Raw genomic sequence first — 16,163 nt, forward strand, 5'->3', positions numbered from 1 at the left:
TATCTTACACACCTTCATTCTGTCGTCTTTCACAAAGTCACTTCGCATTTACGCCATTGTGTTGCGGTGTCTTCGTGTTTAGTGGCATGCGCTACTTTAAGCGCTGTTGTGCCTTGGACATCGCTTTGACATCCGCAATGAAAGGTGCTTCATAGACAGAAGCGTGAAAATTTTCCTCGGTAAATGGCCATCTTGCCACGAGGGAGTGTATATGGAGAAGTTTGTCTTTTAACTGGAAAACCAGAAGCTAGACTGATAACGGCACCCCCCCCCCCTTGGGGGGCACGACCGCCACATCAGGGGAAAACGACGAGAGGCGACTGGAACAAACGAGCAGGACACAAATCACCACGCTGCCAAGTTAAACACGCGGGTTCACGTATTGTATGTATTTCTGCAACTTGCGTTTGGAAATGATACAAAAAGCACTTTGCGAGAGACATCGTGGGCACCCATATAACATTTTTTTTAAAACAAAAAACTCGATAATATGAATATATAAAATGACGAACAACATTTGAACGCAACGTGGCATCACAATCGTGAAGATTATGAATGTAAAAATAAAGTGTCCTTATTAACGAAGGCTCATCTCGTGTATCTGTGCGAGGGGATGCAGCCCAAACGTCCGCACATACGGATCACAAACCAGCTTGCTGTACTGCCACCTGACTACCTCGCACAAGCACTCTGCGTGACCCATCCACCCGCCGTTTGAAGATATCGGTTAGCTGAGAGACTCGTGACCGAGTGAAAATGACACCCATAATTTAATAAATTGCACACAAAGTCCAGATTTTCAAACTTGCCAATCAAGCTAAGGTAGAATCTTCGGATCCCCTTTTAAATTGCCAATCTCCCCGACATTCTACCTCCCGAAGGCGCGTTTAACCCCCGACAAATCATGCCCAGTGTGACTATGACATCACCAAGAGTGTACATCACCTCCCGTTGAGCGGCACACGTGGGAGCAGAGGTGACACTTTTGAACCAATATTTCTTACGCGGTTTAGTTGAGTAACCGAACCGATCGGCAGAGGAGGCGATTACTTGATTGTATTACCCACCTAGCTCCTAAGTTCCGCTACAGTTCCACTCCTTACGACTTCCATGGCCAGACAAGCTCAAGGAGGAGGTAAGGGTGGCTGGTGGCATGCGATGTCGCTCTCCCATGTGGTTTCGGGCTTGTGCCACGTGGTGTTCGGCACGGTGATGTCCGACGTTTCGCTTCGCGTGCCCGGTAGATGCCTGGGCAACTGAATTATCCATATTGTGACCGAAGTTTGGTTTCTTAAGACGCTCGGCACGTGCAGCGAAACGTCGGGACATGCCCGACAGCAACAACGCTATAACAGACGCAGTTGGTGTGGGCTGTGATTGAGGTTTTTTTCTTGGTTCACCAGCAGTGTTGGTTCGATCGAGGCTTCGGTCTTTTTGGCGGGAACAAAACCCAATCCTTAACTGGTTTTTCCCAGTTTGAAGTGAAGTGTTTGAAGTGAAGTTTAATAATTGATTTCAACACATTTGCAGTGTGGCGATAATGATGGTGGTAAATGTGGACAAATTGAATTAAATGGAATTGCCAGACCAACGTTAACATAAGTTGCTATTCTGAATTTTATTGTCTAGCATCTACCCAACTATATCTTTGCCAAATTTCAGCTTCTCTAGCCCTTTCTAGAACGGTAGATGTTTACATAATCACATGCGGTATTCTGATCATAACACACTCCCGAAGGATGCACCCCAAACTTGTGCCAAGAGTCAATAAAATTGGACAATCTCATCACACACGCACACACCTGTAAGACGCACTCGTTCCCCTATATTTTGAATCAAACATTTGGGGTACGTCTGAATATCCGTTTGGGGTGTACGTGTGCGAGCCCAGATTTGTTTGCAGAGATTATGGTGTAAGTTTTTTTTTTAAAGATGTGGACCGATCCATTTTCCTGGTGGTGGTGGGGCAGTATCAATAAGCGTCATGTGGATGTGGACCTCTGGGTGTTGAATTTGTTGTCCAAACCCCCCCCCCACCCCTCTTTTATTACCTATACTGGTACGACCCATTTTTCAGGAAAGGTTCACAGCTAAATCATCAGCCAGGTGGCAGAAAATACTCATTGTTAATAACTTAAAATATATTACAACACATTACGACAGGCTGGCGAAACTGGCTCGGGTGTGGCCCGGTCTTTTTTGGGTTGTGTAGAGTTTTAGCAATTCGGATGTCTTCGTTCCCCATGCAAGACATTATTAATAATAATCTTAGCGCGCGTGCGTGGAAAGAAATTAACGTTAACCAAAATGCTGCTCATATCGTCGCACGCCACGTGAAAAACACCACGACATCCTTTTTTGAGAACAAACTCCGTTCCACACCGCACGCACGTCTCCTCGTGCCAATGGAAAGAGGCGAGCGCCAGTGAGGATGAGATGAGACATTGTGCGGAACGGGGGGGGGGGGGTGCCTTTTTGAAAACAATTCCCCGGCTCTGGGCAGATGTGACCAGTAACGTTATTATGAATAGACGCACAGTTATAACGACCTCTCACCCCCCCGTGCTTTATGTGATTTTATCTTGAAGGCCATAATTTAATGAAGAAACTCGCGTGTTGTGAAAACCAATTATCAGTGTGAAAACAGCCAATTTAATGGAATTGGGCGGAATGGCAGTGTGTGAGAGAGAGGCGATAGTGTTTGTGTGCAGTGTGCCTCCACTCCTCCCCCAGCACTTCATGCTGCTGATGGTACTGCTGCTTCTACTGCTGCTAATTTGATGTTAAAGCTGCTGCTGATGATCCTGCATTCACCCCCACTGAAGAGGATATGCCTATGATAATGCCACTGCTGTTGCTTTATCTACTGCCGATACTGTTGCTCATGATGGCGATGCTACTGCTGCTCATGTCGATATTACTGCAGCTGCTGTGGCTGATACTACCACTACACTGCTGATATGTATGCTTCTGATACTGTAGCTGACGACGACGCCACTGCTACTGATGGAGAAAAGTGATGCGGCCTTATCAAAGCTACGCTCACATTAATGACCAAGAAAGGATACTTATCTGATGATAACCACAATCATGATGTGATGAGGAATCTTAACGACGAGACGATGGGAGCTGACCTGTGGTTTGGGCTCGCAAGGGGGACTGCTGCCGACAACGCAACACGAAACGAATCCGTGACACATTTCGGCAACATTCGTTTGACCTCCCCTCATTTGATTACTCGAACCTAGCGCGAGGAGTGCTGAAAGGAAAGCAACACATTGACGTAACGCTTTCGTGACTGCAGGAATTCATATTCTTTGGGTCTTTCGGTAAAGTCACGTAGATAGGTTCAAAAAGAATTACAAAAAAACTATGACGTTTCGATCGCAATACAAGCGGCCGTCATCAGGTGGCGATGACGACCGCTTGTTATGCGATCGAAACGTCGTCGTATTTTGTTATTTTGTTTAACCTATCTACGTGACTTTACCGAATAGACCCAAAGCATAAGGAAAGCAAAACAATAACAACTCTGTGCGGGTGCCTCGAGCGGGTCACTGGGTCAGCGTTGTGGCTTTAGCACACAGGTCAACGTTTTGTGGAACAACACGGTGGAGGAGCCACCCGCGCAGGCTGGCAACAGTGCGCGTTTGCGTTGCCACTTGTCCATTTCCCGCGGCACCACCACCACCACCACTACTCATGGTCACGGCAATTCGTAACAGCAACCGGCACCGACGGTAATCGCCGCCAAATGCGTTCATCAGAAAAGTTTAGCCGCCCCAAAAATCTGCACAAGGTTCGCCGTTGCCGCTAACCCACTCGTTGGCAATGGGAGTGGCCGCTTGCAATCGGATTGTCACGTGAACTGTTTGCCCGGAGGTTGTGTTGCTCTGTAGACCGAATCGTTGTTCGCCAAAGAGTTTTCAACTTTTCACAGGCTGGACAAAAACTCACTCTCCACCACCGCTCGACCCGAGGCGCCAAAGTTGCTCACGGCAAATGTGTTTCTGGCGACGGGTGCCGGTGACGATTGTTGCCCCAGTGCAAGGTGGTCACTTACAGCTCTTTGCACTGGTTGGCCAACTCAAATCGCCCGCCCATATTGCCAGCCCAGCTTTGGCAGCCAATGCCAGGCAAAGCAGCCAGCATACATGTGCAGTACAATATCACGAAACCCAAAAGAAAACAGCCTCTACTATATGTGCAAAAAAAAACATGCATCTTTATACATTAGAAACACAAATATATGTACAGGAAATATTAATATCCGTATTTTTTTGGATAATGTATATATTATGAACCTTTTTTGTAAATTAAACCCGTGGTTTTCGCGTTTACCGATACAGCATGTTTCAAATGTACAAACACCAATTGTGATAAAGCCATACGTCCTCGACAGGGCACGGGTACTCTAATGCGGCATATCGTCAAAATAATATGTACAAGAGGTTACAAGACGCTGCTGACGCACTTGACATAAATTTGCGGCCGCGTTAACGGCGCTGACACAGCTCAAAATGTTTTGTCACCCTATACCAACAACTTGTCGGTGAAAATAATAAAACACAGTTAAGGGGTATTGTACGCACAGATGTCAGTGTGGCTCAACTGCCGCAGGAGGTAGCGTTCCCAACCGGCCCTGCTCTAGGTGCTCAATTGACACAACAAGCCTCTTGTATTTGGCCACATCGGAGGTACGGTTGTTTTAACACTTTTTGACGCTGTGCTCACTGGCTTTTGGAAGGATGCGTGATCGTCTCTTGACGCGACTCCAGTAATCGCACAATTAGCGATTCATTCCAAATCTGCAACACGTAGCGATAGATCTTGGGCGAGGACACCTCCCCGTGTCGGATGTCGGTCGTGAGGGCTATTTGACCACACTTGACATGCCGGTAAAGCGCCCTTTGGTAAAGGCTCCGAAAGTTTAGACCAAAATTAAATTGTCTCTGCCGGTGGAAGAGAGATGACTTCTGAAGGTTTTGCATCTCGGCGTGGAGCGGTGGGTGCAGAGGGAAAGTTCCGCTGCGTGAGTCGCGGCGGACAAAGTCCGATCCACCGGCTTGCCGCGAACCGGCATGGCCAAGTTTGGTCTGACAACCGCCGCGACTGACGCAGCGTGGGGAGGCCTTCATCCAGCAGCGGCGTGAGGCGGGGCTCTGTGACGATCTAACTTGTGATGAAGCCTCATGTGAGGCTGCGTGGACACCTGTGCGCACAATTAAAAAGAAAATCGCTTAAAACGAATACTTATACTTTCTCGTTTACATTTGAATGCTGTCAAATTAAAAAAGCAGGCACTCTGCTGAGGTGAAACGAACGGGAGTGAATGTGTTAAGAATGTGTTAATTGATGAACGTTACATCCAGCCAGGCAGGCAGGCAGCCCCGCGCCCATTCCTTGAATTGAATCCCAGGTTCAGAAGCACATTACCAAGTTGTTGATTGCAATGTGCAATGGCAGTGGTGCACAACCAAATAGCCATTTGAACAACAACAAAAAACCTCGCACCCATTTAATCATTAGCGCTGCCTCGAGACGGTACTTTGGCCTACTCTTCCACGCAGGCCAGACATCTTGGAAGAGGTAGGAGTGCCCACATTTTTACCCCCAGCACATGCCACCTGCCGATTGACCAACTGTGGTGCACCCATTCATATAATTCTGGTTGGGCGCAGGAGGCAGGGATGTGGGGAGGGGGAGGCAGAGGATGTAAGAAATTTGCCCCGTTGTTTCGCCTGCCGAGTTGAATCGGCGATCTCTGCATTGCCAGTGTAGTGCGCTAACCATCACACTATGGCATGGGGCATCGCGAGCGATGTGAAACGGGGAATTTAATTAGCGAGAGTCTCGCCACAGGACTGGGCTGTGGAAAAGGAGGGAGGCGAAGGAGGGAAAGATGAGAACACAAACTCATGGGGTGCAAACGCTGCCAGTTGCAAACCGCCCATGTCCTCGTTACGCCCCACGATCCGTCTTTCCGCATTTTACCATCACTTCCCATTCAAGCGTCGTCGGTGGCTTACGATGCGATACACTTGGATGCGCCTGATGATGGGTAAACCCGCTGAGACAATTCCCCGTGGGACGCTCAAGTACTTGGAATTTCTAATTTCATGGCCTGGTTTTGCCACACTTGGATTCGGCCTGCAAATGGGATTGTTAGAATCTTGTTTTTTTTCCCCCCGTTTGTTTCAGCAACAGTGAACACCCTTTTTAACGCTGATGACGCGAGTCCTTTTAAACCTCCACGAGCTTTGGAAAAACATGTAACGTTACCGCTAATTTAAAATCTCAACCAGGTAGCGGCGGCTCCAATGCTAATTGCGGTTTTTATACAGACGCAAAAATAAAATGTTTTCTTTAAATCTTTCTCACAATTTTAAAAGTCCCTACCTTAGCCAGTTTTTTTTTCCCTCCAAACATCTCTCAGTTTCCCATAATTCTTTCACTTACCCATAAGCCATTGCAACTTTATGGGGGTGCGACTAAAGCCCCCCCCCCCAAAAAACCGCTGTAAACATTAACGATTTCAAAACAAAAGCGAACTCTCGCGTAAATTCGCTCTCTCGACCGTGCGTGCAGCGCTCAAGTCTCCAAACGTTGAAAAACAACAGCAACAATAACAGCAATGATAATAACATGAATGCGAATGAATACGTCGACTCGATACTGAAAGTAAAAAAAACTGAAGCACTTGGCGGTCATAAAACTTTCCGCGGGTGCCATAAAGCTCAGCAGTGAGACGGGCGACCTCAAACGTGACCCCCAAACTGCTGTATACGCGACGACGTCAAAGCATACGCCAAAAAACACTCTTTTAAGTTGAATTACCATATTCTCTTGATTATAAGATGCTCCTTTAAGTAATAGACGCACCCAACAAAACGTACGCCCGGTTGTCAATAAAGTTGTGCAAATCTGGTCAAACACACACACCGACCAGGTTACAAGATGCACGCCCAACTTTTGCTATAAAATAAAGTAGGGAAAAATTAGCGCCTTATAAATCAGGAGAATAATACGATGGCCCTCCCTGGCATGTGTGGTTACCAATCACGTGCTTGCACACGCGCACACACGTGCATACGTACGCCTACGCGCGTACGTAGGCCTCGGCAAGGTAAGCTGAAAGGTCAAAACAACGAGCCTATCTTTACCCCACCTTTTACCCTTACCTCATACAAAATACCCGTTTACAGGGTAATTACTGGGGTACTACTACACATGAACAAGTTTATAACAGGTAAATGCTAGGTAAAGCGCTTCATTCATAAAGAATACTCTCGATGATTCCAATTTAAAATGGAGGCCACGGACTGCGCCACGGTGCTTTTAGCGAGCGGTAAACAAGGTGTTTACCTGGTAATACTTCGCGCTACCTTTACCCTAATCTTTACCTTACCCCTTGGAATGGTAAAAAGGGTAAATTACGTTACCTTGCCGAGGCCTAGTGCTGCGTCAGTTGCCCCTTGTAATCGTACCGAATTTATTACCGTCACGGTCTCATCTTCGTTACCCAAATGCAATTTTGCCAACTCTCATCTGTTAACCACGACCCACCCGCACGGCACGGTGCACTCGCTTTAACTTATATTCGTGTTTTACATATCTCTATGTTTGCGTTCCGTGTGTTTTTATCTCCCTCCGTCGGCCCCTGACCCCTCCCTTGCCACGACGGCTTCAGCAGGCGTCGTCGGCCTCCGAGCTTCTCCGCGTCCGCGCGTGTCCGTTCTCTCGTCGTCCGCCTCCTCCCGCGCCACCTCCTCCGTTGGCCGCCACCGCCGTTGTCGCCGCGGCAGTAGCCGCGGTCTCGGTCGCCGTCGCGTACTTCCCGATGAAGGAGCCGTCCTCGTTGAAGGGCACCTGGGTGTCGGCGTCGCCGGCGCCGTGGCGCCCCCCGGAGCGCACGCTGTCGCTGCTCCCGGACGAGCCGCCCTGCAGTGGTTTGTTTTCGTTGTCGCTGGAGGGAGCGGAGAAAGGAGGACGGGGCGATATCGCCGGGGAGTGAATCGGTGATGCGTGTCGGTAAGCCGAGCGTGACGCCGACACGGTAAATCGACCCCCCCCCTCCATCATGCACGACCTTGGAAGCTAAGCAGCGCCGAACCTGGTTAGTGATCTCGGATGGGGAGGCTGTCGTGGAAATATTGGGTGTCGGAGGCTTGCGTGGCCAGGAGAGGGCAGCACAGCAATAGATGTTCCAATCAATGTGGAGCTTCATCTTCTTGGTTCTTTCGGTAAAGTCACGTAGAAGGGAAGTAATAAAAAAATAAAACATAATAAAACAAAACAATTCTCACTATTACTTCCCTTCTACGTGACTTTACCAAAAGAACCAAGAAGATGAATCCCTGCAGTCACGAGAGCTTTAAATCGAAAAATGTGGAGCTTTTGATTGTTATATCCTCGTATGTGTGTTGGTGGGTTTTCTCCGGGTCCCCAATTGCCTCCCGCATGAAGCCAACTACTAATGAATGGCAATGGCTATCCCAGTGCGTGACCCTCCTGAAAAGACAGTCTTGAGACTGAGGCTTTCCTGGGAAAAGGATTATTATTCTGGCAACAAAAACTCGATGGTTTCCCATGACTAAGCCAAACGTATTATTCTAATAATGATGTGTCTTAATTTGAATCCCTTAGCCTCAGGCATTAATAATTAACTCCATAAATCCTTTATGTGCCTTAATCCGGCTATCTGTGTTATGGTAATTATGTGCATATATACCTGCTATGACATGTGTCATAAGTATGGACTTTTTACAAATAAAATGGAACAAATGCTGACATCTGTGCAAGGAAGCATACAGAATTGCATGCTGGGAATTACACTCAAGAGTCGGAAAGAGGAATGCGGATCGGAGAACATACCCGTGTGAGAGACATCACATTCTTCAGAACACCAATTGAGCTTGGGGCAGATGCATCGATAGGAGGGACGATGGCCACTGATTGAGACTATCGATGGGGTGGTAGTCAAAGGAAAGGAACGTGTCTGACAGGGCGACTATCGCTGGAGATAAACTAACTCAACGCAACTTTTTATTTTTTTACCAGGGTGAGGCCCACCGAGCTACGTAGCCCTTTTTTCAGAAGCGACTCGGCCACACATGATATCTCAACGAAGTGGCTTATGTGAACATTTATAGCAGCCAAATACTCTTAAACGCACGTTGATTCTAAATGTCCAGGGAAAAGCCGGAGGGCGCGGAGGACAATCCACGTGACCATGGGCAGAACATGCAACTCCAGATATATATATACAGACGCCGGGGTCCAGATCGAACCCACGACTTCCTGCATACCAGGTGAGGTAGTTAACATCTCGCCACCACAATGAGATCAATCAGCGTGCAGGATCTCGATGAATCATTGCATCGCGACACCATGAGGGGGGTGGCAACGGCTTGGGGAGGCTCGCATCCGGCAGTGGATAATCATGGCTGCTGACGATGACGATGATTGAGTATAAACGCGAAGCAATAATGCAAATGAACAGCAATGAAAACGTCTGCTGGACGTTGTGAAGTTAGCGCGAGCTCCGAGCGACGTCGCCACGTCCCGCGCACCATCGACGTCGTGGTGACCAACGCAGCCTCTCAACACAGACGACGATCGCAACGGTGGCGACAAGCTGCACGAACAACCCTATCAAGGGCAACGTCCATTATAAGCCGAAGCTGTTGCCAAATTAAGTTACGAACCAAATTAAATCGACTGATGTTTTCCAGGACAGGCATCGGTGACCGGGCTCGTGACGGTTGAGTGCCCCCTCTAAGATGTAATTTTTTGTGATTCCCATTTTTCGCTTAGGGTCTCAATAAATCCACGTGTAAGGGTGCTTAGAAATGGGGGCGGGCGAGGGGGGCATGCACCGGGCGGGTGGGCAGACGGATCGCGCCCGCGACGGGGGCCGCCTCGGCACTTACCGTCTCCGTATTCTGCGCGTGTGCGAGCGCGGGGTGTTCAGAGAGACAGGGGGAGAAAATTAAACGGGAGTGAGGTTGGAGAGATTGAGAACCGACTCGGATCTCTCAACTGCCTCGATCCACCGCTCGGTTCTAAATCGCAACCACCGACCTCCCCACCCACCCACCCACCTACCCACCCAACCACCCACCCAACCACCCACCCAACCACCCACCCAACCACCCACCTACCCACCCAACCACCCACCTACCCACCCAACCACCCACCTCCCCACCCACCCACCCACTTACCCACCCACCCACCCACCTACCCACCCACCTACCCACCCAACCACCCACCCAACCACCCACCTACCCACCCACCCACCCACCAACCCACCCAACCACTCACCTACCCACCTACCTACCTACCCACCCACCCACCCACCTAACTGCCCACCCACCCAGCTACACCACCAACGACTCGCCACGACCCAAACACATACTGCCAAACCACCCGTGAACCCACCCACCCACTACCCAATCACCTACACATCTACCCACCCACCAAAGCAACCCACTTTACCATCCAACCAACCACTCAAACAACAAATAGTGGAAACTCACAAAATGCAAGGTGTTGTTTAATTTCCAATTGAAAAGTTATTGAACCAAACAGTGTGGCCTGACCAGGCGATGACCCATGTGAGACAATGACAACGATGACGATGTTTACGATGCCGACAATAATCGTCACGATGATGACGACCAGGAATTAAACTTAAGATGTATACGACAACAATGAGATGGGATAGACCTTGGTCAGGAGTTAAATTCAGGAGTCTCAAGGCTTGGTGGCTGCATTCAAATATAGGCCTCATAATTTTTCAACTGGGGGTCTCAAAATTCCGAATACCGCGCCCATGTTCAGGTATTCATTTTCTTCTTCAAACAAGCAAAATGTTCCTCCTACCGTGCATCTGGTTGCATGCGGTGTGTTACCTGCACTCGGCAAAGATGTTCTCTCTCATTTGCTGATTCTCAGGGTCCGGGTAGGCGCACTCTCGCTCCTTCACTGGAAATAAAAAAAACACGAGGAAGAAAGCTCATGCACATGCATGAATTCTCTAATGCTTCCAGAAATATCGTTTAACAACCAAAGTATTTAATTAGCGATCGTAATGGTGTCGCGTGCGACGGACGCGCAAGGAACAATGACGCGGCAGCTCGGATAGCGGCCCTGCTGGGGAAAGTGTGCGGGCAACGCTTTGATCGGACAGTTTTCTCACTCGGACGAGTCCCTGACAGCGACGCAACTTTACACCGAAGCTTCGTTCACATTCTAAAATCCTTTACAAGAGTCGCAGTGCCCCTGTGTTGCAGACGGACAGCCAGGCAGGCAGACAGAGCCAATGCGTCAGCGCTTTCAATCAAATTTGAAAAGTGCTAACGAGTCAGTTGCCCGCAGAAGGCAATGTCACAGAACTGCTTCGGAGATCCCTTGAACAACGCACAACATGGACTGACGCCGCTTAAAGGGATACGTAAACCAATCAAGCTAATGACTCCTGCCTTGCGGGACACACAATGCGGCCGTGCGTTCCGAGCTTGTCCTGCACGAGTGCGAAACTTCACCAATGACCAAAACGACTCTAAAAGTTACGGTAAAGCCACTGGGGAGTGCGAGTGGACGTCACCGTCGCCGCAGTTGTCAACGTTGCGCTGCAGGTGGACGCCCAGCGCCCTGCGTCACACGCCCGCACTGCCAATGTGGTCGCTTTATTCTTACCGAGTCATCGTCCCGGTCGATCGCAACCTGTGGGAGTTTCGTCGAGCCTCACTGTGGACTTCATGTAGTCATTGTTTTAGTCTGGTCCAGAAACACGATTTTTTTTTAGTAAAAGCCACTTGGTTGAGCCGTCATTTGTGGCCAGGTCGCTCCTGAAAAAGTGCTATACAGCTCAGCGGGGCCTTAGCTCGTAAAATAAAAATAGTTTCGTTTTAGTTCTAGTTGACTACAAGAGTGAAACAGTCCACCGCCTCCCCACCAACGTACCAGGTCAGCCAATTTATGAACTCAGCAAACATATTGTCAAATACTATATGTAGCCAATGACCTCGCAGCACTGCAGTCTCCAATAACATCGCCAAACTATCTCAGCCAGCGTCCTTTTTTCACAATCATTAGTTTCGTCACGTACAGTGAGTGCAACTGCACCCTCGATTATCTCGGGCAGCATTTTATTTCACACCCCGTCCATCTCATCCCGCCCGTCATCGCTCGTCGCTTCGTTGGCCTCTGCCGGTGGGCGGCAGTCGCTCGTCACCGTCCATTTTCCTCCAGTCACTGTCGTCTTCATCGTCGTCGACTAAAAGCCGTCGCCCGACGAAGCCCGCGCCGCTCACCCGGGTACTTGCCGCCCTTGCTGCGCCGCACGAAGCACACGACGAGCAGCACCAGCACGAGCAGCGCCACGGCGCACATGATGCCGATGAACCAGCCCTCCGTGGCGATCGTCAGCTGCGCGCTCGCCACCTCTGCTGGTGCCGTCGTCAAGGATGGAGAGGAACGGGTGGGTGGCACGAGAGTGGAAAAAAGTGCAGCGGTAGTGAACGCAACGTTCGTTATTGTCGTCCATGTACGACCTATGACCTTTGATGTCGATCAGAAGCGGTGACCATATGTGTTTTTTTTACTTGGTAACCTCCTGGCAGAGCGCAGTACTGACCGTGGGATTGGTTTGTCTTTTATAATCAGCAGCCATGATCTATCTACTGCTAAATGAAGACCAAGGACTTCACAAGCCGCCACCATCTCGCAACGATCCACCTAGCTCAGCAAAACCCCCTTGGTAAGTTGAAATATTCTACATTTGAAGCTTTCGTGACTGCAAGGATTCATACTCTTAGTTCTTTCGGTAAAGTCACGTAGGTAAAAAATGAAATTAAAATTAATAAAAAAAATAAAAACAATAAAATCACGACGTTTCGGAGGCAACACAAGCTTCCGTCTTCAGGTGAAACTGTCACAGCAAAATTTCATTTTTTACCTACGTGACTTTACAGAAAGAACTAAGAGTATGAAGTTGAAATATATTTAGGCTTTTTCCGCAATTTTACTCCAATTGTAATATCGGCGTTGTTGTCCAATCGGAACTCTTGCAGTGAGCAGTGCACCATCCCGTGCGTGTTGAGAACGGTCTGTGGAAGGAGACTGTGCAGAACTGTTTCAGTCCCATCATGTGACCTTTCTTGCCAGTATCAAAAAAAGAAGAATTGGTTGAAACTTGACTTAAAGCTTTCGTGACTGCAGGAATTCATATTATTGGGTCTTTCGGTAAAGTCAAGTAGATAGGTTCAAAGAAAATACATTTGTTATTTTGTTATATTCTTTGAACCTATCTACGTGACTTTACCGAAATACCCAATAATATGAATAAGAATTGGTTGCTCACCCCGAGCTCTCAATGTCCTGACAGTGGCATTGTCTATGTGCTGTTCACTTTTTGGCGCCCTCTGGGGTCTAACACGCTTTGAGACGAGGCTCTAAAGAAAGTTTCAAAGACAATGCATCATATACTACCAGAGCATGTTTTTGTTTGCATGTTCACCACATGTACGTGTAGGTTAATGCAGACACGATTCCCTGCGAAAGGTTTCTGTTCGGTGTTTTAACATCTTAACACCTTCTGTTTTATTGCCAGATAGGGTAAAAGCTATTCTTATATGTTTCAGTGCCCCTTCATTCGACCTTCAAACAAAAAAAAACCTGAGAATCCAATTTAATCACGAGCGGCTGAAACCCACAGTTTTGAACCCGAGAAATTCGTGCAACTGCCACCTCATTGGTCTGACACGGCCATTTAGAACACCCCCTGACCCTCTCCATGGCTCCTCATCTCATACCACCGTCCCACAGCCGGGAATTGAACCCAGCTTGCGGGGTGTTGACTCATGGCTTGTTCATTCAAACCACAAGTGAAATGTTTCACTCGGAAGGCTGTGCACACATCGACGTGTTATTGACCGTGCTCATGCGGTTCACGAATCACGCAGCCTCCCGACCGCAGGGAGGGCAGCGGCGTGCGGTTCGTGTTTCTCTCGGCCGTGCACAAACAGCCTGTGCACGCCGAGGTGCAGATTGGTTTTGCGGGCGACCGCGGCGACGCACAGTGGCTTGCACTCCGGCGAAGAGGCAGCGGTGAGGGTGGCCACGAGATCGCCAGTGTTATTCGCTCTCAGGTCGCCACCACCACCGCCACCCATCGTCGCCAACAACCGTCGCCACAACCACCACCACCGCCGCCAACATCACGCGGCGGTGATTTCACTCACCGCCAATTTCGCGTTCCAGAGTGAGGCAGACGGTAAAAAAGCACGGGTGGCGACGTACGGTGCGAAAGAAGTTCAACATACATACACACAAAGAGAAGACCCAGCACCGGTGCAGAAACACACAAAGCGGCGGAGAAATCACCCCAAGGCAAAGCCGAGCCGTGCGCGCACAGAACGTGGCCCCGTGCCTGCCTGCCTGCCTGCCGTTTCGGATGTGAACATGAACGTCTCACACAACCGCTCCAGCGATAACCCCGGCACGTGGGTGGCAATCCCCGCGGCCACTCTCGTAGGCGCTACGCCCCGACCCTCTGCAGCGATTGATACCGTTTTTAGATGTACTCTTTAATACATTAACACAATTGTGTTATATATATATATATATTTTAAATGGTGTTTTGTGCATTGTTTTGTTTACACGTTTTTAATTTTCTGCTTTGCTGAACTCATTTACACCCCAGGTCTCCCTTGAGAAAAAGAGAGGCTTCTGTTCTAAATGAGCTCTCAAAAAACACGAGGTTAATCAACTGATTCTGTCAACCCTATTCCTTGTTCGTCAAAGAGGTTGTCTTAAGTATACTTTGCCATTCTGGATAGTCAAGCGTGGGGAGGTTGTAGCAGGGAATTGAACTTAGCTCACCAGGTTCATAGGGCAGTGTGTAAACTCCACACTCCTGTTAAAGGACTCTTCATCATAACGATCCATGGGCAGATAGCCCCGTAGGTGTCCAATGCACATTTCGTCAATTGTTTCCACTTTCCTCTCTGTCTTGTCAAGCCGTTCTCTGTGAGGTCTTCCTCTCTCGCTGGTTCCTTCCATTTTGTCGGAACAACACACATTAAAATGTTCCTCTTGTTGTCCATCCTACATCTGTGTCCGAATAGTGCCAGTTTCCTTCTCATTTAAAGTTTAACATGTAGGCTTTTGCGATCAATATCATTCATAATATAAGATTTTTTTGGGTTCGATCGCATAAATGTAAATGTGTCGTTAAACCCGCCACCACCCGCCACAGCCAATTAGTAGGGTTTGTCACGTAAACAGAACGTGCCAATTCATTACTGGTGTGTTGGAGAGCCAAGCCACAACATTTACAATCTGAGTACGACGTTTCGCCAGTAATTACAACTAGCTTCATCAGGCGACAGCCAGATTTCATCACTGCCTGCATCAAGTCTTCTTCTATGTGCAACCTTGTATTACTTCTTACCTACTCATAAAGGTCATCTGTCAAAATAACATCTATATAGAACCATTGCCAATTAAAAAATATGGCCTTAAACTGATCTCCAGGTCTCCTGCGGAGAAAGAATTTGCCTCCCAAATGCCCTCCATCGCCCCCCCCTCCCCACACAACTGTCAGTCGTCTCATTACACAAAGACAAGATTGCCTGAGACTCTGCCCTGCCAGCACCGTGTGACCCAGCGATCGGTCTTTGTAGAGAAACCGGAGCGTTGGCAAGCGCGGGAGCGATTGCGACGACAGAACAGACAAGGAAGAGGTGCAACAAGAAAATCACGGGGAAGATAACATCCCCAAAGAGCCACGAACGCAAGCGGTCCTCAGCCGACGTGCCACAAGGCGTCGTCTCGCAGCGACCACATTACACCATTGACGGACAGCGTGAATTGGGGAGAAATGTCGGCTGTTTCTCGCCGGCGCTGCGCCCTCAATGACGCCGCTGACGGTGATCGCGCACGGCAAATGGGTGTTTAAGAGGCCGAGTAAAATCAATCGGTGGGAATTGATTCCGATTGGGTTCTTTGATAATTGTATTCCTGCCTGCCTGCATGTGACGGTCGCTGGCAGCAATCGTCGCAGACCAACGGCCGCTTGGCTCGTGACAAACGGACAAAGGGGAAGTAAAAAGAGCACATCCACGGTGACGTGCCACGGCGAGATTCCGGGTTACCGA

At 48.9% G+C, this 16,163-nt stretch overlaps 1 protein-coding gene across 12 annotated transcripts in view; it reads right to left on the bottom strand.

The window, feature by feature from the left end:
• Positions 1-356: 356 nt before the first annotated feature.
• Positions 357-16,163, bottom strand: part of LOC144729367 (neuronal cell adhesion molecule-like) — a 211,979-nt gene continuing 196,172 nt past the window's right edge. For 9 of the 12 annotated variants that reach the window (XM_078609574.1, XM_078609575.1, XM_078609580.1 and 6 more), the window contains 4 exons: positions 12,318-12,452; positions 10,914-10,986; positions 9,933-9,944; positions 357-7,966 (listed from right to left, as the gene is read on the bottom strand). In XM_078609574.1, the coding sequence (XP_078465700.1) occupies positions 7,687-7,966; positions 9,933-9,944; positions 10,914-10,986; positions 12,318-12,452 (500 nt within the window). In that variant the 3' untranslated portion in view covers positions 357-7,686. The remainder of the gene's footprint in view (positions 7,967-9,932; positions 9,945-10,913; positions 10,987-12,317; positions 12,453-16,163) is intronic. The other 3 variants (XM_078609585.1, XM_078609577.1, XM_078609579.1) reach the window with 2 other exon arrangements.

The sequence above is a fragment of the Lampetra planeri genome, chromosome 32, assembly GCF_965212315.1.
Source record: "Lampetra planeri chromosome 32, kcLamPlan1.2.h2, whole genome shotgun sequence".
In the NCBI taxonomy this organism is placed as follows: Eukaryota; Metazoa; Chordata; class Hyperoartia; order Petromyzontiformes; family Petromyzontidae; genus Lampetra; species Lampetra planeri.